The following is a 24841-nucleotide window of genomic DNA, read 5'->3' as shown; positions in this document are numbered from 1 at the left end:
TGAATATAAGTACCGAAGAAGCATTGTGGTGTGCGTCAGTGAAGAGGTGCTTTGAACTGCTAGCCTTTCTGAACTTACCTTCTACCTTTCGTACACCGACTTGGAGCCAACCGATTTGGAGCACGCATGGCTCCGACTGCCGTTGTTTATTATTTCGAGGAAAGCCGACCGTTCAAACTTGAAGCCGGTGAAATGTGTTAAGATTAGTGTAGATCGAAGATTCGGATGTCCAATGTCACTATAACAAGTACATTATTTATGTGCTATCACTTGAACAACTGAATAATTCATATTTAGTTAAATGTAGAAAGCAAACATTCCTGAAATATAACTAGAAAGGGGAAATATTACATAACATAGTGCCAATCTAACATTGGAGGGTCGAATAACGCAATCTTTCGAGTCAAAAACGCTGTTGCAGTAACTAATTTAAACTCGCGGGATGGAAGCGACAATGGAAAGCAGAATGATTACAACAGATATAACTCCTGCTAGGCATGCAACTTATATAATTAGCTGAATCTATGAGATATGGGAAGAACAAAAATCCCAAGCCCTTCGGATCCATTACACCTTCTGACTTTAATCCTTGCAAGCATTGGCCGAAAAGCTGTCTGCTTGTCCAAAGCGAATCACTCGGCATCCTCAGTAGCTGTAGGATCACGGCGCTCCCTTTTAAGTTTTTTTGTTTTCTTGGGCTCAAGCATGTCTTGAACCTTTGGTGCACGCTCATTACCTTCGTGTTTCATTCTAGCTTCACGGCGCTCCCTTTTAACTCCCTTTGTTTTGCTCGGCACAAATGTATCACCAACCTTTGTGTGATAATAAACCGTATCTCCAATCTAAAAACAAGGAATTTGTCAAACAATTAACAAATGTCAGATATAAGTGCTCAAAAGTTAATGCCATGCAAGAATCAACCTATGTCTAGTTAAACATGCTTAACATCAGCGTACTGGGGCAAAATGTATGGTAGAAAACGACGCAAAACAGAGAAGAAATGGTTCGGGTAACATAAACTAAAGCTCGCCCTCTAGACCACAAAACAACAGCTAAAGGAAATAATCAATTTTTCTCCAGTTACCTTTTGATCCGGGATGTTGATTTTCCCAACCTTGCCCCGCAGTAGGTCTTGTTTAATATTCTTGTCCTGGAAGTAGTAAGAGGAATTGTGTTAGACATGTCACATGCAAAAGAAACACGAGAAATCATGAGGAGATTTAATAATTCAACCTTCTTGGGCTGATTTTTGCCTTCTCTCATTGCTTCTTTCCTAAGGCTTTCATTAGGAAGACGATGCCGACGAACTACTAAATCCATGGAGGGGCCAACTTCAACTAGTTCCATCCGTGGAACTACTGTGCCAGATTTTTTCAGTCGTAATGCACACTGAGTAAGAACCACTTTCTTAGGAGATATAGCTGTACATATATATACACGGTCTAAACCAGCAAGATTTAATTTCTCTACAACCTGCACATATCAGTTTTATGTATATATTAATATCCCTCTTAAATTCAAACACGAGTAATATCAACAAAATGGTAGCAGAGATAAACCTCTCCTCGCAACAGATCAAGCAAAACTTCCTTCAAATGTTGCAGTTCTCCGGCGCTTTCAAATCCTTCTCCAATAAAGCAAACGAAAGGTTTCGTGCCCACGCGTGGTGCTAGTTTCTTGTCATATGTAAATGATTCCAATGGTTTATAGTTTTCAACCCCAACCTCTATGAGATCATATATATGGTGATCATAAGTTCTCCCTATGACAAGATTGTCAGGCCGCTTCTTTGAGTGAGAGCCAAACTGCAATAAAAGCAATTAAAAGCTTAAAAGTTACATTAAAGAAATCGGGAAAATAAACACAAGCATGAGATTCAGTGCCTGATCGTACTTAGGCAACACAGGGTCTCAGCATTCTAAAGAGGGCGAGTCAAGAACTCGACTCAGGAAATGGGAAAAACATCGACCACCATGCATATATTTTGAAAAATGAGTATATGTAGTTGGAACCCATAAAATTCAAGACATAGGCTGAAGAGTTCAAGGTAAAGTCCAAATCACAACTAAAACGGTAAAATGGAACTAACAAGTGGGTGACAAGCAATGGGATTCCAAAATCAAGGATGATAGGTAGAAATAGTATACAAATACAAATATTATCATTGATTGCGAGCCGCTTTTAGTTATACTGTATTACGAATTCAGCGTCTGCAATGTCCAAACATCTGCCTAAAAACAGTTTGTTCGCCTACCAAATCCATTGCAAATGTCACAAGAGGATCAATGAGGCAGGTCCATTGTAGAAACATAAACTGAAAAATCAACGATTTCCAGAACTCTGAAAGAATATTAACAAATAGAAACCAAAGATTTCTATCAGAAACACATTCGTTTTAATGGGCAGCTCAAAGAAATAACAGAAAACAACCAAACATTCATCAATGCTAGCAATTAAACATGTAAAACTAAGCAAATGCTGCAACACTATCGAAATCCAAATAACCTTTCAAACCCCAAACAGAAAACAATTGCATTATACAGGTGCGCGCGCACACGCACACGCATATGTACACATACCAAGCTCACATGAAATTAAATTACAGAAGGAGCAAAATGCTGAGGTAGTTTTGTACTTACGACGAAAATGCTGCAATCGGTTTTATGAGAGAAGAACTCAAGGGAAGTATCACCTCCACTTTCAAAAGGGCTAATATCTTCATTCCTGCGGCTGAATTTCACAGCACTGTCCTTCTTCAAATGGTAAAGGTCCGATAACACAGAATTAATCACACTGCTCGTCTTCCTACCGTGAAGAATCAACGTCTTCTTCCCGGTCTCAACCTTCAAAATTATACAAAACCCACTTGAAAATCAATACAAAAATCGAAAAAAACCAATACCAAGTTGAAAATATCTGAAATTTTGCTTTTGGACACGGGAAAATACGTAATTTTCCCGAGAAACAAACAGATGAGAGGAACTTACGATCTTGGGGGCACGTTTCTCTAGCTCTCTTCTGGCCTTTCCAGTCTTGGGAGTTCTCACTTGCAACAAGGTTGGCTGCGAACCCTCTGGCTCTCTTGTGGCCCTTCCTTTCTGGGGTTGCAACATAGTTGGCTGCAAAATGTAAAACCCTCTGAGAAATACAGTTGCAGGACTTTGGAGGGGAAGCTAGGGTTTTATTCCAAAACGACGGTGACGACTATTGACTCTGATCTGATGGCATTAGGGTTTTGTGGGCTCGTTAAGCTGCTTTGCTCGGCCTTCTTCGGCCCATAAATCTTTTCTTTTGTGACCCATCTTAAGCCCAATCTTTTCTTATTTCTTCGACGCACCTAATGTTTAATATATTGATATCGATTTAAATAATAATAAACAAATACAGATAGATATAATGATATCGATACCAATAATAGTTAATTTTCTAAAAATTTGATAAAAAATAGAAAAAATTAAAAAGAAAATTAATTTGTTGATGTTAAACAAAATTTAAAAAGTTTGTCAAAGAAATTTCAAACAGCGCATGACTTATTTGGATGTGCTTTTAAAAAACTGAAATTGCTTTTAAATAAAATGATTTTGGATTTCAAAAGCACTTTAAGTATTATCTACAAGAAACATCAATTATGTGCTTATTTTAAAAATCACTTTTAATGTTTTTCAAAGATTTAGTAACGTTTTTACTAAAAATTATTTTCACCAAAATCGTTTTCAATTATTTTAAAATCATATTCAAACAAACTTGAAGAAAGGCAATAAAAAAAAAACCTTTTTTCCTATCTCGATTCATGAAAGCTCCTGTTTTTCTCTCAAAAAAAAAAAAAACAAAAAAAGAACTCCTTTTCCTTTTTCATCGTTTTAATTTTAATTCTTTATTTATTTTTGTTGTCTTAAGAGGACCTTCCCGGCTTCCCCCGATATGTATCTCCCTCACACGCAGATGCACTCTTCTTCTTCATCGCCTTGTTCTTGATCTAACCTAATTCCCAATTCCCCAATCGTCAATCTCGGCTCCGATTTTTCAATTTTGTTTTTGTTTTATTCAATTTAATTTGTATTCCTGTAAGAAGAATCAGTGCTTGTATTGATAATCATCCATGTACTTAGGGTTTTCTTATTAATTATCGTGTCGATAACTAGGCCTTTTGCTGTTAGCAGTATACAGTTTTGAATTGATTTTTTTTGTTATTTTAATTGATGGCCTTTGGCTGAACTGTAATCGAAGATTAGGGATTTAGGGTTAGGGTTTTGATTTCTGAGACTGTGATGGAAATGGAGAGCTCGCGTAGGCCGTTTAGCAGATCGAATGAACCAGGCCTGAAGAAGCCCCGATTGGCCGAAAACCCGAATGGCCGAGCTTTTGGGCAGAGACCCGTTGGTGGAGCTAATCCAGTGCTGTCAAGGTTCAGAGTGAGTGATAGAAACGTGGGGAGCGATGATCCGAATCGCGGGGGTGGGGGCTATGTGCCGCAGCCACTGCAGCATCAGGAGCTTGTGAGCCAGTACAAGACGGCGTTGGCGGAGCTCACCTTCAATTCAAAGCCAATTATTACCAATTTGACGATAATTGCCGGCGAGAATGTCCACGCCGCGAAGTCGGTGGCGGCAACTGTATGCGGCAACATTATTGAGGTGAAACTAAGCTTTACATTGTGTATGTAGCTGTGCTTTTGTTTAATATTTGGTTATAATGCCAGTTGTTTCGGTTCGATTTGTAAAATGAAAAAGAAAGGGATGGAGTTGGCAAATGAGAATTAAAATGTGTTAGTGCTCATGTCTTGTGTTATGCCAATAATTTAGTGAACAAAGTTCTGTTCCGAAAGTTTGCCCCGTTAAATGTTTGTTTAATTTCTCAATGCAAATAACAAAGCTTTGGGCTGTGTGGTTGTCTAGTGTTGACTGTGAGTGGGAATGTTTGTATTCGCCAATGAGCCCGTCAAAGTAATAAACATTCAATCTTACATTTCCAGTATGATATTGAGTTGAGGGTTTGGCTGCAGTTAACATTGGTCAGGCTTTGTACGTGTAATCAATTATGTTTTCCTGATATTCTCCCAGGTTTAACAGGTTCCAGTCCATCATTTTCTGGCAGCCTGTGTAGAATTTGTTTAATCCATTGCTCACAAATGAGGCTGTATATAATTACACGAGAGAATAGTTTCGACATTCTGCGATTATACGGGTTTTGTGGAATGAGCTGTTGCAGGTTTCGAAACCAAATAAATAAATCTCATCCTTATGGCTATGGCTTTACACAGGAAATCTCTGCATATAGCCCTTTTTTTTCTTTTTACAACAACATTGCAGCATTTGAAAGGGGAGGAAAACCACTTTCATAGCCTAACAGATGCCGCTATGTTTAGAAAATCAGCATTATATGTTGTGGTTGCATATAAGAACCTTATTTTACTAGAGTTTTGGGGATTTTTTTTAGACCTGATGGTAATGCACTGCAAGACTTCGATAGCTGACTCTCTGCAGGTGCATGATCTCATATGGTTTTACTCACCGGTATTTATCTTGCTGAGCACCAAAACAGAGTGTGCATACAAACCTCAGGTTTTGTTAGAGCACTAAAGTGATAGTGCCTATTTCATTGACATCCTTACATTTGAAAGATGGAGGGCATATTTGACCTAGTGTGATTACCACCAAAATATATGTTGTGCATTACATTTATATACACTTGTATACGTCTAATAGGTTTAGATGTTCAGTCCGTTATTTGTTCTTAGTCTTGAATTTCTCTCCTTTAGGCTTCTGATAGCATACATTCCTGTTCTAGCTGAGCGTATTTTCTGATTATCTGGTGCCTGGAGATGTTTGTTTAGATGTTACATTATCTATGAGTGGCAGAGTGCAGGATGTCTTGTTAGTTAGTTTTCAATGTTCTCGTAAGGCAGTGACTCGAATCCTTGTGAGACAGAAATTGGAATGAGAAAGCCAAGTCTTTTGAGGACGCATGAGAAAACAAGTCATAAAATATGACCATAAAAATAAACGAATGAAATAAATATTACTCGCATTATTTAGTTTCTGTATTTCTCCTAATGATCCTAAGTTTGCTGCCACTGGGATAGTTTAGAAGTGATGATTCGTGCGGTTGTGTTGCTTTTGATATCTTTTAAATGTGTTTGAAGAGTCTAAACTTTGAAGAGTCTAAACTGACACAAATTCTCCTTCCCCCTTCCACACTCCTGGAAAACTTTGGTTCCAGGCCTTTGGTGTGTTAATCGCTTATTTGTCTAAATAATATTGGCTGCATCTAATGTATGGTATCTAATTCTAGATAGTAATTTGCAGGTTCCCAGTGAGCAGAAGTTACCATCACTTTATCTTTTGGACAGTATTGTAAAGAATATTGGAAGGGATTATATCAAATATTTTGCTGCCAGACTCCCTGAGGTTAGATTTCCTGCTTGATTCTCATCATGCTTTTTCTAGTTAATGCAAAGCATTTTTTTTCACTTTCGACATGTAAGAATGTGTTGATGAACATTCAATATGAAACTGTATTAAATTTGAGCAACAACTTGTTGCCATTAGGATACAACTGTCTTTGGTACCTCTGATGTTCAACGCTAACCCATTACCTGGTATCTTTCAAATAAAAAAGATGTTTGTCTGCACACTAAGTCCTTGCTACCTGTATTTGTCAAAATCCACGGTAGACTTGACCCTTTATTTTTTACTTTGCCAATTCTTTGCCTTTTTTTGAACTTATAGGTGTTCTGCAAGGCATATAGGCAGGTTGAACCTCCTATACATCAAAGCATGCGGCATCTTTTTGGAACATGGAAAGGAGTGTTTCCTGCTCAGACGCTTCAGATGATTGAGAAAGAACTCGGATTTTCTTCTACAGCAAATGGTTCATCCTCTGGAGCAGCAACATCAAGACCAGATTCACAGTCACAACGACCAGCACATAGCATTCATGTGAATCCCAAATATTTGGAAAGGCAACGGCTTCAGCAGCCAGCAAGGGTAAGTAGTTCTGAAGTCCGTGGTCTATGTGGATTGTGTCCTGACCTCCTAGGATTGATGTTCCACGATTTGGTGGTGGATTGTTAAAGTTATGCACAAATAAATAATATCATCTGAAAACTATACCCTGATGAGCTTTTTTAACACTGAAGACTACAGCCAAATTTTAGAATTCTTATATCAGGTTGTAAAACTTCTATGTTGCTTGGTCAGAGAGTTCATTCGTAGAAATTGATCTTATAGTTTAGAATTTATTTTATATTTTCCAGCAGTATCTTATTTCTTTACCAGATGACTTAATATCTGAGAGTGTATATTTCTTTGCTTGACTCGTTTTCTTTGTACAACCTTGATTTTACCATCATGTTCATTATGAAAAGATAAGTGCTTTTACTTATTTCTTTTATGCCGGTTTTTGGTATGAAGGCAAAAGGAATGGCTAGCGACTTTTCTGGGGTTACGGCAAACTCAATTGATGATGATGCAGAGATGCCAGCCAGAGCAGCAAGTATCAGTGCTGGACGACCATGGGTTGATCCTGCTGTTAATTTGCATGTATGTAAAGTAAAATTTGATATTATGTGTGTATTATTGTCCCTTTTTTTCCTCAGTTTGATGATATGTAACATTTGCACAATTTGCAGCGTTCCAATACAGATGCACTAAGTGCTCGTGTTCATGAGGAGAACATTGGTGCCGAATATGGAGAATACGAATATGGTTCAGATCTTCACAGGAATTCAAACCCGGGAATGCGAAGAATTGGTGGGAAGATTACAGAAACACTGCCCACCCAAAGAAATGGTTTTAATATCAAGCATGGACTTACAAATTACTCGGCACCTAAATCTACTAATGCTGATCCTCGCTTAAAGACAGCACCAGGCATTGCAACTAGAAACAGTGGTGGCCTGTCTAGTAGCTGGAAGAACTCTGAGGAAGAGGAGTTCATGTGGGATGATATGAACTCAAGATTAACAGATCATGGCCCTCCAGATATTTCTAGTAACTCAAGAAAAGATCACGGGGCTTCTGATGATTCAGAGAAATTGGTAAGCTCCAATTATTTGTACTGATTGAAAAATTGGGACCCTGAAGGTTGATTACCCTACTGGTTCACGTTAATTTCTCAGCCACAAAGTGTGGAGGCAGATACAGGAACCATTTTTTTTGTGCTTCAGTTTTTATAGATAGCTGGCTAATTCGCATAAGAGTTTACAGTTTACACGATACTGACATAGTTACTGTGCTGATCCCTGTTGGGACTGATACAATGCTTTTTACTTTCAACACTTAGTGTTACCCGTTATGATGCACAAACTCGCACCGCCTGTTACATTACATTATTAAGGATACTTTTTTTTTAAATCTTAATTGGAATTGCTCATATTCTCAGGGCTTTGGAGGTCAGTTGCGTAAACCAAAAGGTGTAAATGATTATGCATCAACAGCTGATCTGGATACCTCTGCTGATCCTACTGAACAGAAAGACCTATCTGCTCTTGGTCAGCGAATGTCATCACCTTGGACATTGCAGGACTCTATCGGTGTTGACAGGCTGACCCCTTCTGGTACTCCTGTCATTAGTTCGGTTCATTCAGAGCGTTATGCTTCAAGTTTAAGTGGGCTATCGACAAGTGGAGATTCTTCTGTGGCCAGGATGGGAAGTAGAGCACAAGTAGCGTCTTCTCGAATCGGAACGTCATGTCTAGGGTTTAATGCAGCAGCAGGGCCTACTGGAGCTTTAGGGAAACAACAGCTTCAGTCTGTGAGAGCTGCATCACCATCTGAACAGTCATCGATGCACCAATATTCTCCTTCACCTACATCTGCAGTACATCCCCGTCATCACTCGCAAAGTTTAGCTGACCAAGACTTTGCTGAGGACGCTTTGCCAATTCCGACTCCCAATGTTCGATTGGGCAGCAAAGCAAAAACACAGCCGCAAGATATATCTTCGTCAATTCCTGACATCCAATCAAGTCACAAATACCCCTTTCGACAACAACCAGACAGTATAGAGTCTGAATCCTTCGGTCGCATTAAGAAGCCTCATGTGCCACAGGTCTCTACTTTTTCAACTCCCTCAACTGTTGGAGATTCTATACCAGGTCTTTCAAATGTCCTTTCTGCAGAATCCTCAGGACAGTTGAGCACAAGTAGTTTGTTGGCTGCTGTTATGAAGACTGGAATACTCTCTGACAAATCAATTACTTGTAGCCTGCCCAATTTGAATCGTCGGGACATGGGACATATTCCATCAGAGTCTGGTGTTCAGCCTCCCTTGCAAAGTGGACCCTCCCCTACCCTTGCACTCCCAGGGCCCAAGGTTGCATCAGCACCTTCATCAGGTCACCTTTCTGGTGAGAACTCGCCAGCTTCCTCAAATGTATCACAGAAGAAGGTAGCACATCTGCCAATTCCACCTAGCCAACCTCCTTCCTCTCTTGATGGCAGTGCGTCAGAAAGTTCAACTGTGGTGAATAATGCCTCAGATCCAATTTCAAACCTTTTAAGCTCCTTAGTTGCAAAGGGTTTGATATCTGCATCAAAGTCGGAGTCACCCACTCCTGTGCCATCCCAAAAGCTGACTGAACCGCACAACAAGAGCCTAGGTGCACCTGCCTCCAAATCAGTGACAGTATCTCCAGTTTCAGTTTCAGTCTCTCCAAGTCGTCCTGTTACATCCCAAACTGATGATGCATCTCTCCCAGAACCTGTAGCTAAAACATCTGCTGCCGTACCTCAATCTACCAAGACGGAAATAAGAAACCTCATAGGCGTTGCCTTTAAGCCAGATAAAATCCGAGAATTTCATCCAGCTGTGATAGATGAACTTTTTAATGACCTTCCACATACGTGTAGCATATGTGGCCTTAGACTCAAACTAAAAGAACGACTTGAGAGACATTTGGAATGGCATGCTTCGAAAAATCCCGAAGGTAATAGTTCAGTTATGGCATCAAGGAAGTGGTATCCAGATTTAACCAGCTGGGTTGCTGGAAGGACAGGACCCCGTTTGGTACTGGAGGCCATCAATTCAATAGACGAGCCTAACGAGATGATGGATATTGATGAGCCCATAGTTCCAGCAGACGAAAACCAATGTGTATGTGTTATATGTGGTGGTATTTTTGAAGATTTTTACTGTCAAGAGAGGGATGAATGGATGTTCAAAGGAGCTTCGTACATGAGTATTCCATCTGGGGCCGGTGAGATGGAAACCACAGAGGAGAGTGTTTTGAAAGGTCCCATTGTGCATGCAAATTGTACAGTGGAAGGTTCACTCTCTGATAGCCATGTTAAATTGGTATGCTGTTGTTAATTAGAATGTGGGAAAAATAATTGTCAATTTTTGGGCCCTTCTTTTATTAGTCTTCTACCTTCAATTTTCGACTTTAGATGCTAAGATCTTACCTCTTACTTTTGGCAGGAACCGGATGCTTAGTGCTTGAAGCTCGAAGCTGAAGAGACAAACTCCATGCATTCTGAACTTATGAGGGAAATCCAGGTTTATATAAACGTGTTTTTAGATGTGAATCTTCAATGCCCTTTTTTCTTGTGCCACAAAATAGTGGTGAGAGCTTTCGACTAGCTTCTCCTTTACAATTTTCCTTTTGTTTAAGTCATAGTTTGAGAGAAGAAGAAATACATCCGTTTGCGAGATAGTTTCCATCTCAATGATCTTTCTTATGTGGTTGATGTTTTGCTATATTTGTTATGTTTTTTACCTCTCTGAAGCGGTTTTGCGCTTGATAGATGCATTTGTGGAGATCTTTCATCATAATTGAGTGCCATGTTTTTTGGCTTCTGTAGTGTTTGTTTATGATCTGTCGTGGATTGAATTGGAATGGATAAACTACTAATTGAAGGAATCTCGAAGTAATAAAAAAATTGTTTCCAACTCGAAGGTTGAGGGCGGAACGCTTGTTAGGGAAGCTTAATCTGTTGCAAAGCCCCCCAAAGTGGGAGGGTTAGAAGGGATTAGTTTCTTTTATGTCTGATCCCGTTCTAATCCCTCTCAAAATGAAAAATTAGTATCATCTATTTGAAAGATTCATCCATTACAATTCAATCTTAGACAGCAAACGAGGCTTAATTGTTCCGCGAAAGTATTATGTTTTGCAAGAATTTTGTTACGGTGGTGACATGGCATATGTGTGGAGCCTACATATCCAATCGTATGGTGCCACCAGATGCATGAATGATGAAAACGTTTTTCTTATTTGCACAAGCCAATGTTTCTTACAAGGATGCCCTTTCTTACATCTCTCATCCCACTTTGAAAGATTACTCTCTCAAATCTTAATCTTTCTTTCTTGCGCTCAATAATTCAGTATTATTCCTTGCTCAATTTAACTTCATGAATTCAACCTTTTTCTGAGAATATGTTCTAAATCAATCATAAAAAAGGTTCAATGTCTAAGTGAAAGTTATAGGATGGTACTTGTTTAACCCAGACGAGGGTGAATCGGTTCCAATTTAAAAATCCAATCCAATTTTCAATTTAATTTTCAGTTCTCAAATTAAATTCACATTCACATCACATATCAAACTATCATACTCATATGCAACTAAAACGATAAATAAAAAGTGCACAAGGATGTAGGATTCAATGAAGCAAAACCCACCACTGGGAAAATCCTCGGGCTCCTAAGCCAGGACAAACACTAAGAGAAATGAGTACAAAAAGACTTACAAAACTCATCAACTAGACACGCATACTAGTAGGCAGTTTTATCTCCGCGCTTTACTACTCGATCTATCTTCAGCCTTCGAGTGGAAGTGGCACGACACCAAAGCGTCTATCAATCACTGTCTCCACAAACTTTGCAAGATACTAACGCGATTATGCAAAATACATGAAATGAAATGATTTTTGGAAATCAATCAATTATGAAAATCACAAGGCACATTTTCATAATTGATTTTGATTAAAGCACAATGCAAAATTAGTGAACAAAACTAAATTTTTCTTTAAAAGAAAAAATACGTGAATACAAACTGATTTTTCTACCATAAACCTCACGGGAAAAATATGAATTTTCTTTTAAAAACACAGGTTGCTGACCGACATGGAAAACAAACTTTCTGCTGTTATATGAATGACAGTGCATGGTGCTGTGCATCAAATGCAAACTACAATACATACCTTCAGAGCATGCAGCAATATATAAGAATATATATGTATTCTAAAACATGCAGCAAGTAATGGATCTATACAATGCATGTAGTTGTTGTAGACTATCATATATATATGACTTAAACAATGAAAGTGCAGCAGCAATCCAATACTAAAAAAACTTATTCTCATATAGCAACAGCATCCTTTTCACCTTCACGAAAACGCAATGGCAGCAACCACAACTCCTTTTTAACACAGACCCCTATATCAATAACATGCGGCAACAGCAAAACGAAACCCTAATGTAATCCCATCTATATATAAGCTGCAGTAGGAGACTTCAAAATGACTTAAAACTCTAAATAGATGAGATAAAAAAAAAAACAAAAACATTTGAAGGTGTTGAGATAATAAGGCATAAAACTAAATTATCAAGTGACTCATCCGGATGTATATGCTAAGGTTTTGTTCACACTTGAAAGTCATGGGCTTTGATTAAATCCTAGCTATCATGTAAATAAACCCAAGTATACTCTTTTCTCTCTAGACATATCACCGTAACAATAATCATGCCAAATTGATCTAATATATTGTATAGTTAATCCTAACTACATGAATGCATATGCATGACAAACTTACTTGAATGAATGTCTCTGAAACATTTGTTATTTTAGTGATCGAGAGCATGAGAAACAAATTTAGACTAAAATAATTATAACGGAAAACATGTACTAGTTTAAAACATTATAGTCTTAGGCGTTTTGTTTAGGAATAGCCAATTTTACCCCTACACTAAGAATTTCTCCCAAAACAATGGCTTTTCGTTCGAATTATGACCCTCCAACAACATTTTCGCACCTGTTTTCACCTTCCACGCTAAAAAAATAGGAAGAGATGCATGTAAGAAAAAGAAAGTGTGAAAATCACTTTCTGACACAAAAATTCATCACAATAATGGAGGAGGAATCAGTAATTGGCAACGTTGATACTTGATACTATATTTTCTTACTTAATATGCTTTTGCTTGCACCATAAAAGAAAAACAAACACTTATTTATTATTTCTTATACAACTTATATACGAAAATCCGAAGTCTATGGCTTATGGTTTTGGGTGTAAATATAATCCAAGTGAGCTTCAGCAATCATCCTTCTCTGCAGACACTCTTCATCTTTCTCATCGCATTCTTCTGATCCCATCAGCTGTGAAGAAAATTACCACAAAAACCCAACAAATAATTAATCGAAGAAGAACATTCATATATAATAATTAATTGACGAACACGCACATAAGATAAATTAAAATGGAGGAGGGAGGGATATATATATATCTTACATTTACGAGATCATTGCTTCCAGTTAGTGAAGCTTTGTTTTGCTGCTGAAGACGAGCACGAGCAGATGATGGGTTGGAGAGAAGAAGAAAAATAAAGAGAGAAAATATGAGAAAGTTTTGGTAATTCTTCATCTGCTTCATTGTTTTTCTTCTCTATTAGCTTCTGGATTTTGGTTTGTGGGTGGTGAGTGTGTGTGTTTTGAGAAAAAAACGGAAGGAGAAGCAAAGCAGTGTATAAATAAGATGAATATAACTAACAACGGTTTCACTCATAAGGAAGGCCAAGCACACAGTCACAAGCAGTGCAGTTTGTGGGGTCTACTCACTTCCTTCTCTTTATTTGTTTATGCCAAGGGTGCCAGAGAAAGGTAATTAAAGTTATACTAACCCACGTGAGGACGAGAGGGATTGAGAATGTGAGCAACTACTAACCTGTAATTCAGTTTAAGACATGCTTACTTATTTAGAACGAGAATTATCATATCAAAATTATTAAATAATAGAGCATCTGTTATTATATTTTTTTACATATTTCTCTTATCAGATGATTAGAGAAAGATAAATAAAGAAATTACATAAACCGTTTCATATAAATGTTTCTCTTTCTACGATCAAAGTACTTAAATAAGACATTTAGATGTAGGCGCCTCATCTTCGTACTTCATAAACCAAATAATATACATTGTTTCATATAAGTGTTTCTTTTGCTCTGATCAACAAATTTATGAAAAAGAAAAAGAAAAAAGGCATTTAGATGTTAGGCGCCTTATCTCCCTACTTCCTAACCAAAGAAAATATACACTGTATGGTAGGAGTGGGTGAGATAAAGAATTTCATTGTTTACTAGTTACATGTTTGTCATTGTCATGGCCATTGAGGTCCCAAAAAAAAACTAAGCAAAAACAAAATGATGCAGAAAAAGGAGAAATAAAGAATCCCCACGACTCAATGTTGATGCTTCTCCTTTCTCTTTAGAGGCATAGAAAGAATTAAAGAAAGAAAGAGAATAGCATATGTCTTCCCACCAAAGACAAAGTCATCGTCAACCATGTCAACTTTTGGAATTCCTTCCTTGACATGCACGTATGCCCTAGACAGCTGTTTTCCATTTGACAATTTTTTTTTTTTAATTCCAGACACGTACTTGATCAAATATTTTCTAATATTGGAAGATATTCGATTCTTAATATATACGACGTCGATAGTACTGCAGATGAGTGTTCTTTTCTCATTAGTTCTGAAAAACTGATCAAATCAATAACGTTCAATATGTCGAATCATATCTTTACGTTGCACTTTAACGCGTCGAGTCTCTATATCTCATCTTAACCCGTCAAATCTTTTGTATTTTGTTTGTCTCACTGTCAAGTCCGTGGTCCCGTTCTAGCGCAATTGGTGATTTGCTTTTTTGTTGTATCTTGCTACTTTGTGATTAAAAAATCATAAGTTTAAATCGTGAAAACAGTTTATTTGCAAAATAAAAATAAAATTACGTACGATAAATGTTTCTCCTAACTCTTGCAAAGAGAAAAGCCTTATTAACTCGGAGTTGTCCTTTTTAGGTCCCAACAATATCGAACCAGGAGCTATATGAACACAAATAAACCCTACAGCTCAACTCAATACTGAACTCGTGACACTGACTCGTAGATGCCTGTTTTCCTAATTGAAGAGGAAGATGCCAAGAGAAAACAAGAATTTTCTAGCCTTAAAAAAGTTGTATTGATCACATCTAGTTGTGCTCCCACTAATTAACCTAGCTAGCCTTGTCTTTGTCATCCTCCTGTGGCCACTGCCTTTTAAGCATATTCTTACTGTGATATGTTTTTTTTAATCTTGTCAAATGACGTGATGCTAATCCAACATGTTTATTAATTAATACTTTTGTGTTGTGTTTCACTTCATCCACCACATACTATTTGTAGAGGCGGACGCACTAAGGGGCAATAGGGATTAGCTAATTCTCTAAATTCTTATAGATAACTTGAATGATGCGAAGGTTGAAGTTGACTTTCATACATGTTTTCTAACTATTTGATAATCTTAGTAGTTAAAGCATTCCTCTTCAAGCTATCACGTGCCAATCGGCTTCAAATCTTCTTTTTTCCCTTAATATAGGTTAATATAGAATATTACTTGTAATTAAACAAAGAGTTTACAGTATTTCTACTGTAAAATTATGTAGTACATACAACTTTTAAGATGTCATCCCTAACACAGACCAATTCACGAGTTATATGGAAGATTGACTACTCAACATTTTCTAGATGCTTACCAAAAATTAAGATGTCAGATCAAAACTAGAAAACAAAAACTAATGCTGGAACTGTTACTGTATCTTTATAACTTTGAAACTTGAGCGTTACATAATTTTGAAAAATCTAGACAATAATCTGTCATGATATGATCACTTTTCTGGACTTTTTACAGTTCATTGAATGGGTACAAAGAGGTGCTTCGATATTACAACATTAAAGTCCGGAGAGCTTTTCTTTCCAGATTTTGAGAAAAAAATAGCTTGAACGTTGCGATATTAATTATAACACATGTGATTGTGCAAATCACTAGTAAAACGTAATTAGGATACTAGAATATCCTATTCCTTTATGATTGTATTACTTGCAAGGTAAGAAATCCTATCAATTCTACTATAAATAAAAACACTATACATAACGCGAATTCCTCAAACCCTTCTTCATCCCCCTCTGCCACTCTCTCCCTTCAGTAAAACAGGCCATAACACTGAATAGAACTTTGGCATTGTAAATGAAATATATCCACCACTTTTTATTGGGATGTAATTTGCCTATGAAGACATAATTTATAATATTTTATTATGCTTTCGACAATTGACAACAAAGTTGAGATGGCCGAGTTGGTCTAAGGCGCCAGATTAAGGTTCTGGTCCGAAAGGGCGTGGGTTCAAATCCCACTCTCAACATTCAATTTTTTTTTTTTTCAAAAAATTTGTATCTGTTTTGGGCCCAACTCGTTACGGATATTTAATTATAAAAGGTCCAATACAATTTGCATTTCGTCTGGGGAATGAAGAAATCTCTTTAGGAAACTGAATAAAAAAAATCAAGGAGCTCAAACTCTCTATCATCTTGTAGTTTTCTGTTATTTAATCAAATTATATTTCATCTTGGACTTTTATTTGTCTAAGGTTTGGTATAGTTCTTGGCTTTGGATGGTCGACACTGTGTCGCACAATTTAAGGAAATAATTCTTTACACACAAGGAATGTTTTGTTTTCAGAATTCAATGGTTTTAAATCTGAATTGGTTGCATGCGATGTTTTTGTCTGCATTTGTGGAAATGAATTGGTTTTTTCTTCTGAAAAATTCTGTTCTTGGATTCTGGATTGCAATTCATGAGTTATAGAATCGGTTGCTAACAAGTTAAATTTGAGTGATTTGCTAACTTAACACGTGAAACGGGTGATCCTTTAGTTTAACAAGTTAACTCGAGTGATTTGTTAACTTAACATGTTAAATTTAAGTAACCTATTTACTTAAATGGTTGTTTTGAAACCGACCTAAATCCAAAAAAACTGACCCGATGTATATCTAGAAGCTTCTCTCTTTAAGAATAAAATACGGATCGGTTTAGTACCAATTGAGACACAGAATTGAAGGAACACAGAAAAGCCATGACCATGCCAGCTATATGCATGCAGATCCAAGTTGATATATGTATGTATGTGTGTGTGTATGTCTGCTGGTTTTATAAACGTAAATATTCACGGTTTTGTGAAATTTTTAATATATTTGCAGAACCCGTGAATGTTTTGTAACAAATAGATTAGTAATATGGTGTGTGTGTGTGTTTATTTATGTCTGCTGGTTTTATAACAAATAGATTAGTAATATTAGGTGAAAGTGTTACTGTTCATATAATATGATCGACTATTTAATCTAACTGATCGACTGAGCTCTCTCTTTCTGGACAGGGCAGTGTTCAGATGCTGCGCAAGTGTGCAAATACTTTCAGTGCAGCAGCTGTTTGCCTTGCCGACATACATGGATAATACCAACGGCTGCTTCACAGAAACTGCTAAATATCATGATTTATTAGTCAAATGAAATATAGTTTAAAACTCTAAACCGTCAATGTTCTTGTCTTCTTCTTACCAAAAAAATCTTGCGCATGCGGAATAAAATCTTACTTGGTTTTCCCTTTAGCATATTCATTGTACTCGTGTTTTCTCTAATCGAGGCATGCTAATATCTAATTATGCATGTCAAATTACGAATGTAAATCGTGGTATTATATATTTTCATCTTTCATCGAGTTTTAGTTTGTCCATTAATTTAATTTTTATACATACAAATACACAAAAGCGCTCAAGCCTTAATCAATTGTTAAAGTTAACATGATACTAACCACTCGTTTGAGTCTCCATACTACAACAATTGATAAAGGAGATACTAGTAACATTCTCACTTGTACCTTCTCGGTTCTCCTTCTCATTATGCAAGTCTTTCTCAATGATTGGAACCATCTACTTTTTAAATCACCCTTCAAAATCAACCCTGCAAAAAATCCACCAAATCAGAAATTATTTAACTATTCGGTTAACATTATCAAAATTTAAGTGTATAAGTCAGAAGCTTATTTCATCCATTTATTGGATAACTGATGAGTCGATTTTATATAGTATATTATTTCCTTATTCTTGGTATATTTTGGTGAGATTTTGATGCTTTATTATGCATTTTTAATGTAAGATATGCAAACTTGTTTTGAGTATAAAGTAATCAAACGGTGAAATTTTTGAGTGATTCCAATTGAAGCGGGTTCGTGAATCTGTCAAGAGGTTGTCTCAAAATTTCTTAATTTTATCCCAAAGCATCTGATTGTGGTGAATTAATTTATGACTAGCGTGTAGTGCTGGTAGATTGGGCTGCAGAGCTATTTGTAACTTTTGGGCTGGAAAATGATGGATTTTGGACTTAGGCTCTTCTTAGAACTTGAAGAGGAGGTCATAATCTTTAATTTGAGTTATTTTGGGCCTGTTTTGGAGCTCTAAAGGTCTAGAAACGTTGCTATATCTGAGGTGGGCAGATTTCCTAGTCATAATAGGAATGTAATTCCTAGTTATCCTTTTATCATTTTATTTCTTAGTTTTTAGAAAACCTTTTCTATGAGGGTTTTAATTTGGAGAGTATAAGCATGGTTTTTTAGCCATTAGGGTTTGAGGGGAGAAGACACGCCTTATTTTGGAGAACTTCAGACTTTTTACCTACAAGGTGTTTTCAATATTTTTTTCTTTAGTTTTTGTAGTTGTTTGTAACTAGTTCTTTTGCTAGGGCGAAGCCACAAGCCTTAACATGAATATGTGATTTTATTAATTTGCTTATGAATAGATGCATGCTTGCTTGGAATTATTAATCACCGTGATTAAACTATCTAATTGTCTTAGTGATTCGCGACCATTAGGGCTTTTAGACAAGTAATTTGATGCAATTTATGTTGGAACATCACCCTGAAATTGAAGAGGGCTTCTTGTGATTAGTAATTGTAAGTTCACTTAAGACGAACATCATGCTCTTAAGGGTTGCATGGTTTTTCAAAGGGTTTTCACAAAGTTTAATGAGTCTTGCATGTTTGTATTTGATATGAACATCACAGACGGGTTGCATGTTAGATATACATTTTCGCTTAAACATCACAAGGAAAATATGCATTAGGAAAACTTAACCTTCAAAATATGTATGTAGAAATTCATAAGTAATTGGTAAAATTGCGTAGGATTGTTAATGGTAACAGTGGAACCCTAGGCTTTCACAACTTTAATTTTCAAAAACGTTTTCTTTTGTTTTCTTTACTTTGCTAATTTCTTTAATTGTTTTTATTTAAAATTTCAAAATCAATTTTTTCCAAACCTTGTTTCAAATAATTAATTAAAAATTAGTTTAAACAAAAATTATTCATTCAATCCCTGTGGAAAACAATCTTGCTTGAGCTGTTATACTACGACAACCTTGTACTCTTGCAAGTATTTTTATTCTTACTTTTGCAGGTGGTAAAAATCCTATCAATAACCATTATATGACTCAACAAGTTTTGATTTAGTTAGTTTTTTTATTATTTTTTATTTTTTTACAACAGTGATCTTTAAAGAGTGATATAGAAAGTAGACCGTTTCAATTATCAGGTGACAATACACGATAATATACCAAAGAGACTAAATTTGTAGACTAAATTTACAAACTAAATGATATGTCACACTATCACTAATGGGAAATGAGCATGTTTATCAACGTTTAAGTGATAATCCAATCATTAACTTCTATGTAATTTAGTTTACAAAATTTAGTCTACAAATTTAGTTTTCCTAACATTACTCTAAGTAAAAGTCCAAATAAGAGAGTTGCACATTCCTCAATGAAGAAACGTGAGGCCATCACCACCATTTGCACGTGCAGTGAGCCGGACTCAGATAATCAATTAGATATATAGGCAAAAGTCAAGATCTAGTTCGCAAGCTCTCTACTCATGGAGAAAAGTAAGGCTTTGTTCATTGAAGAAACGGCTGAGACGTGCAATGGTCATTGTTCAAGACCTTAAGAAAGAAAAGAAGATCAAAGCAGAGGAGCAGAGAGGAGAAAAATGGCGTAAATAGACATATGTAGGGTGAAAGGTCAAAAGAGTGATCGAAATCTTGGAAGAGAGAAAGAATGATACAGACATATCAAATGGCTTTGAATTGAAGAGATATGCATGGTAGGGTTAGTGTATCTTTTGATCCGTTGAATCAATGTATATATACATATATACATATTCATAAATTATATGTGTATATATTATATATATGTATATGTAATTAAATGTATTCTGCAATTAGGTCAAACAACATGCAACTATATATTAATGGTAATATTGAAAATTCTTGAATGGAGATTGGAGTTCTTCCCAATTCATTTTGGATAGAAGTCAACCCTCAATTCAATGCGCTATTGTAAATGTCAAACCTAGCGCCCACCTGATGATGGTATCTTTAATTTCTCCCCTTCTGGATGAATCAAATTCATTGACATCTTGCAGGAAACATTGAATTGACATTTTTTGGTATACTCTAGGGTATTTTATAGTTTTAGAGGTTTTAACCGTTAATTTTTTTGTTAAGGATATAAAACTTAAAACTAACGATAAAAAATCCTGACATATATATAATACTCTGGAGCACTACAATTTCGACATTAAACATTCAAGAACTTAAATCCTATTTATACATAGTTACACACACATTTATATGTGTATTTCTTTTTTGGTTATAATGGAAAAGAATCCAATTCTTGACATTATTTGTCTTAAAGCTTATACTCAATAGAACTTGTCAATCAATGTCGAAAAAAAAGCTAGAACTTTGGCTGCGAGTGCCCCAACTCAATAGAACTTGTCACTCAGCTTACGTGACAAAGCATCTCCTCGCTGAAAATTTTCTACCTCACAAGCGAAATAAAAAAACGTTAAAATGAAATAAATGTAAAAGGGGTGGTTGATAGAAATATCTCACATGAATAATGTTGGAATATAAAATATTTCGTCCTGTTAGAGCATGACATGTGTATTATCAACTCAATATGTCGGTTCTGTTCTTGACAGACCATGCAGACATTATCCATACCTCGATGGGCTTACAAGCCTCTATTCCTTAGAGCGCCCAAGAAGTCCACATTCATCAGTCCTTGAGGCCCATCTTGCCGCCAAACGGCCTTAACGTGGACGACCTTGATATACTATCGATCTGCTTGTCAGTCACTGCACTTATCGAGAACGTCTGAAGTGTAATCGAGACATGTTGGGGGGGGGGGGGGGAGAGCATCATCTGCAATAACCTTGCAGAATGCTTCCACATCGGTGTTGTAGACAAGCTACCACTCCCCTCCAAGATAGGGTTTACTCCTTTGTTTGCCTATAAATAGCCAAGCCTCTATCCTTTTTTCTTTAGGTTAATTTATCTCTACCTTCATATGCATATATATAGCTTATTCAAAGTGCTGCCGATAGAAAGTAGCCAACCTCAGAAAACATTTTTAAGAACTTCAACGATTTTCTTATGGATGCCAACTCTCTCCCTACTTTGAAAATGGTTAACTCCAACTCCCACACAAGTCATAAAACGGTTGTATCGGAATAGCAAAAGAACAAACAAAGAAAAACAATATGTCGTTCTCAATAATCAACACCAAATCTGCAAACAAAACAAAAAACAAAAAATAAAAAAAAAATAGTCAACACCAAATTAGTTGACTAATTATTAACATACTAATTGTTGCCCACTATTAAGGTATGTATAAAGAAATGCATATAAATGATGAAAGAGATCTACACTTTATATATAGCGTTGGGAATTTTTTTTTAAATACTAGAAGACAAGTGGTAGATTAATCAGATGAACAAGGTATTCCTCTTTAATGCAATGTGTTTCAAGTTTAAATTTTCTCCTTTGCCTTAGTGTAAATATTGTTTGCAATAGCCACTTAGTATTACAGTATAATGGTATTCCTTTCACTTGTAAGTGAAAGGTTTTATGTTCGATTCTCGCCAAAGACGAATTTGAACCACATTATTGCTAGCCTATTGTGAGGCTAAGCCTACCCCCTCCCCCTTAGTGTAGATAATATCATTTGTTTAAATAAAAAATAAATAAAAAAGATTGCTTGCAATAAAAAAAAAAAATACTACGATTTTAGTTGTCATGAATTAAATAAAACTAGCTAGGGGTCAAGTGGGAATGATGTTTCTAATTCTGCCAATAAAATTTTCAATAATTCGATAATTTTTCGAAAATTTGGAACAGAAATTGGATTGCATTTAGAGATTTTGAATTTTCGATCTGAATTTTTTCAAAGTGACTTATTCCTATAAAAAAAAATCGAAAATTTCTGATTTTTTGTACTTAATTACTCAAATTATATATTTTGTAATCAATTTTTGTTTTTATTGTTAGTTTTAGATATACTTTGGTCATTGTTTTTATATTGAATATACACTTATATATTACAAAAATAGGCGTACTAGTATAGCCCAAAATTAATTGAACTTATACATAGGCCAAATTTGAAAAAAATAAAATAAATTGTATGTACGAAAAAGTTATAGAATATTAAAAAAAAAATTGAATATATATGAATTTCCGAATATATGTTCCGAAATTTTTGAGAATCAGAGCACTTCAAACAAACAAACTATAAGAATCAGAGCAGAATTGGCGTCGAAGATTGGCAATTGTATACAATGTTGCAAGTTGCAAACAGTCAAGCTATGTTATAATAATATTTGAGTTTTGCAGCTCAAAAATATTGTTATATATGAGCTGCTGCTGTCCTTTTGTTTCCCTCCCATGGCTGGTTTTGTTCCGTAGTCATCTCTCTCTCTCTCTCTGATATTCATTTCCATTATGGAAACGTTCACCAACTCAGTCACTCGTCTAAGTTCACCTCAGCTTCTTTTTCTCACACTTGTTTTACTCTACGTCACATCACCACCTTGCGCCACCTCTGCCCAAGCGGAGCTTTCCAGAGGCTTCAAAGCCACTCCGGACCCTTCAATCCAAACCTTCCAACCTGTGCTCACTGACCCAACCGGCAACTTTTCACTGGGTTTCCTCCGAGTCAACAAAACCCAACTCGCTCTGGCCCTCCTCCACGTGCCATCCTCCGACCCTGTCTGGCTCGCTAACCCTGCCCAACTCGCCCGCTGGTCCGACCGCACGACCCTCCTCTTCAACGGTAGCCTAGTCCTCTCAGATCCCCAGTCGAAGGTATTCTGGTCAACTCACTCCGAAATCGGCGACCGGCTTGCAGTCCTCGACACCTCTAACGTCCAAATCCAAACGACCCAGGACACCGTTCTATGGCAGAGTTTTGACTTTCCAACAAATACCCTCGTCGAGAATCAGAATTTCACATCGACTATGAAGCTTGTCTCATCGAACGGCCTATACTCAATGCGATTGGGGAACAATTTCATGGGTCTGTTCGCCAAGTTCAAACCGGGTTCAAATGCAGACCAAATGTACTGGAAACGCAAAGCCATGGAAGCCAAGGCCAAAGTCGTCGAAGGAAAAGGACCTATTTACGCCCGTGTTGATCCGGACGGGTTCATTGGAATGTACCAAACCGGGAACCCAACTCCGGTCGACATCCAAGCGTTCATGACCTTTCCAAGGCTAATCAACGGCCTCCGTAAGGTCAGGTTGGAAGCGGACGGAAACCTCAAGGCGTATTACTGGGACGGTTCCAACTGGGCTTTGGATTTCCAGGCGATTGCCGCCACGTGCGAGCTTCCCAGTCCATGCGGTTCGTTCGGTTTGTGCGGGGCCGGGAATGGTTCGTGTTCGTGTTTGAATAACCAGACGGAGTTCCATTCCGGTGAGTGTTTTCCGGTTCAGACCGGCGACTTCTGCGGTTCCGGATGGCGGGAAATTAAAAGCTTCCGGGTTTTAAGGAGGAACGGCGTGGAGCTGCCGTACAAGGAGTTGATGGAGTATAAAATGATGTCGTCTTACGGTGAATGCGAAAGAACTTGTGAAAGGAACTGTAGCTGTTGGGGCACGGTGTACAATAACGGGTCCGGGTTTTGTTACTTGATGGATTACCCGATCCAGAGTTTGGTGGGCGTTGGGGATGAGAGTAAGATGGGTTATTTTAAGGTGCGGGAGGGTGCAGGGAGGAAGAAAATAAATGTGGGTGTGGGGGTTGGGGTTGGGATTGGGGTGGTTTGTGTGGCGCTTTTGATATTTGTTGGGGTAGTGGGTGTTTGGAGGTTTAGGGTGTGGAGGAGGAAGAGAGGAGGAGGGGGGAAGAGGTTCATGGGTCAAGATGGCGGGGCTTCGCCCGGCCGGGCCGGCTCGTATAAGGATCTCGGGTCCGCAAGCTTTAGGTCCATTGAGATGGGTGGGCAAAATGGTTAGGATTTGTTTGAGTAATGCTTCTAGAGCAATTATTTGACAAATAAAAGCATTTCTAACTATATTTGACGAAAAATAGTGAACAGCTTTCAATTGTAACATCATAGCAAAAATGCTTACGAGCAAAAATATTGTATCTCCAAACGAGGCGTTAGGCAATGATGTATGAAATGACATTTTTTTGGTTTGGGGCCTTTGGAGGATGGAGTTTAACCGACATTGATGTTGATCACCAACTCTTTTGTGTCTGTGATGGTGGGGGTCCAAGACTTAATCCTTATGTATTTAAATTTGTATGACAAATGATTGGGTGGAGCCCGCCTAATCCCATTGATAATGTATTAGTATTTCATAGTGACCTTGTATTGAGATTAGTGCGCCTTCAAGGGCTTTGTATCGATGATCAACATTGAGTCATGGTAGAACATAGTATGCTATTTGATCATTCTCCATATTGGTTTACATAGTTGTGAC

At 37.1% G+C, this 24841-nt stretch overlaps 2 protein-coding genes, 1 non-coding gene and 1 pseudogene across 4 annotated transcripts; 3 read left to right on the top strand and 1 right to left on the bottom strand.

The window, feature by feature from the left end:
- Positions 1–270: 270 nt before the first annotated feature.
- On the bottom strand, positions 271–3215 carry LOC137745578 (ribosome production factor 2 homolog). Its single transcript, XM_068485550.2, has 6 exons — positions 2988–3215; positions 2640–2843; positions 1560–1805; positions 1234–1473; positions 1085–1150; positions 271–842 (listed from the first exon to the last, which is right to left on the bottom strand). The coding sequence occupies exons 1-6, from the start codon at positions 3111–3113 to the stop codon at positions 633–635; spliced, it is 1092 nt and encodes a 363-aa protein (XP_068341651.2). The 5' UTR covers positions 3114–3215; the 3' UTR covers positions 271–632.
- A 413-nt stretch (positions 3216–3628) lies between these two features.
- LOC137744787 (polyadenylation and cleavage factor homolog 4) lies at positions 3629–10667 on the top strand. Its single transcript, XM_068484585.2, has 7 exons — positions 3629–4634; positions 6306–6407; positions 6729–6986; positions 7413–7541; positions 7631–8038; positions 8383–10296; positions 10420–10667. Exons 1-7 carry the CDS (start codon positions 4269–4271, stop codon positions 10432–10434), a joined length of 3192 nt encoding a protein of 1063 aa, XP_068340686.2. The 5' UTR covers positions 3629–4268; the 3' UTR covers positions 10435–10667.
- A 5639-nt stretch (positions 10668–16306) lies between these two features.
- Positions 16307–16387, top strand: TRNAL-AAG (transfer RNA leucine (anticodon AAG)). Its single transcript has one exon. It is a non-coding gene; the product is annotated as a tRNA-Leu (tRNA).
- A 6244-nt stretch (positions 16388–22631) lies between these two features.
- LOC137744596 (PAN domain-containing protein At5g03700 pseudogene) lies at positions 22632–24829 on the top strand (annotated as a pseudogene). The gene has a single exon (XR_015954293.1). The product of XR_015954293.1 is annotated as a PAN domain-containing protein At5g03700 pseudogene (transcript).
- Positions 24830–24841: the final 12 nt, after the last annotated feature.

The sequence above is a fragment of the Pyrus communis genome, chromosome 12 (assembly GCF_041283825.1).
Source record: "Pyrus communis isolate YQ-2024b chromosome 12, ASM4128382v1, whole genome shotgun sequence".
In the NCBI taxonomy this organism is placed as follows: Eukaryota; Viridiplantae; Streptophyta; class Magnoliopsida; order Rosales; family Rosaceae; genus Pyrus; species Pyrus communis.
This window is presented reverse-complemented; position numbering and strand designations above follow the sequence as displayed.

What these genes read in the sequence shown, in the direction of transcription:
- LOC137744787 (XM_068484585.2), top strand. Translation starts at nt 4,269, where the DNA reads ATGGAAATGGAGAGCTCGCGTAGGCCGTTTAGCAGATCGAATGAACCA. An exon ending in ATCCTGCTGTTAATTTGCAT is followed by an intron (nt 7,542 to 7,630) that starts GTATGTAAAGTA and finishes CACAATTTGCAG; the next exon opens with CGTTCCAATACAGATGCACT. An exon ending in CTGATGATTCAGAGAAATTG is followed by an intron (nt 8,039 to 8,382) that starts GTAAGCTCCAAT and finishes TCATATTCTCAG; the next exon opens with GGCTTTGGAGGTCAGTTGCG.
- LOC137745578 (XM_068485550.2), bottom strand. Translation starts at nt 3,113, where the DNA reads ATGTTGCAACCCCAGAAAGGAAGGGCCACAAGAGAGCCAGAGGGTTCG. An exon ending in TTGATCTGTTGCGAGGAGAG is followed by an intron (nt 1,474 to 1,559) that starts GTTTATCTCTGC and finishes TGATATGTGCAG; the next exon opens with GTTGTAGAGAAATTAAATCT. An exon ending in GCAAAAATCAGCCCAAGAAG is followed by an intron (nt 1,151 to 1,233) that starts GTTGAATTATTA and finishes TACTACTTCCAG; the next exon opens with GACAAGAATATTAAACAAGA.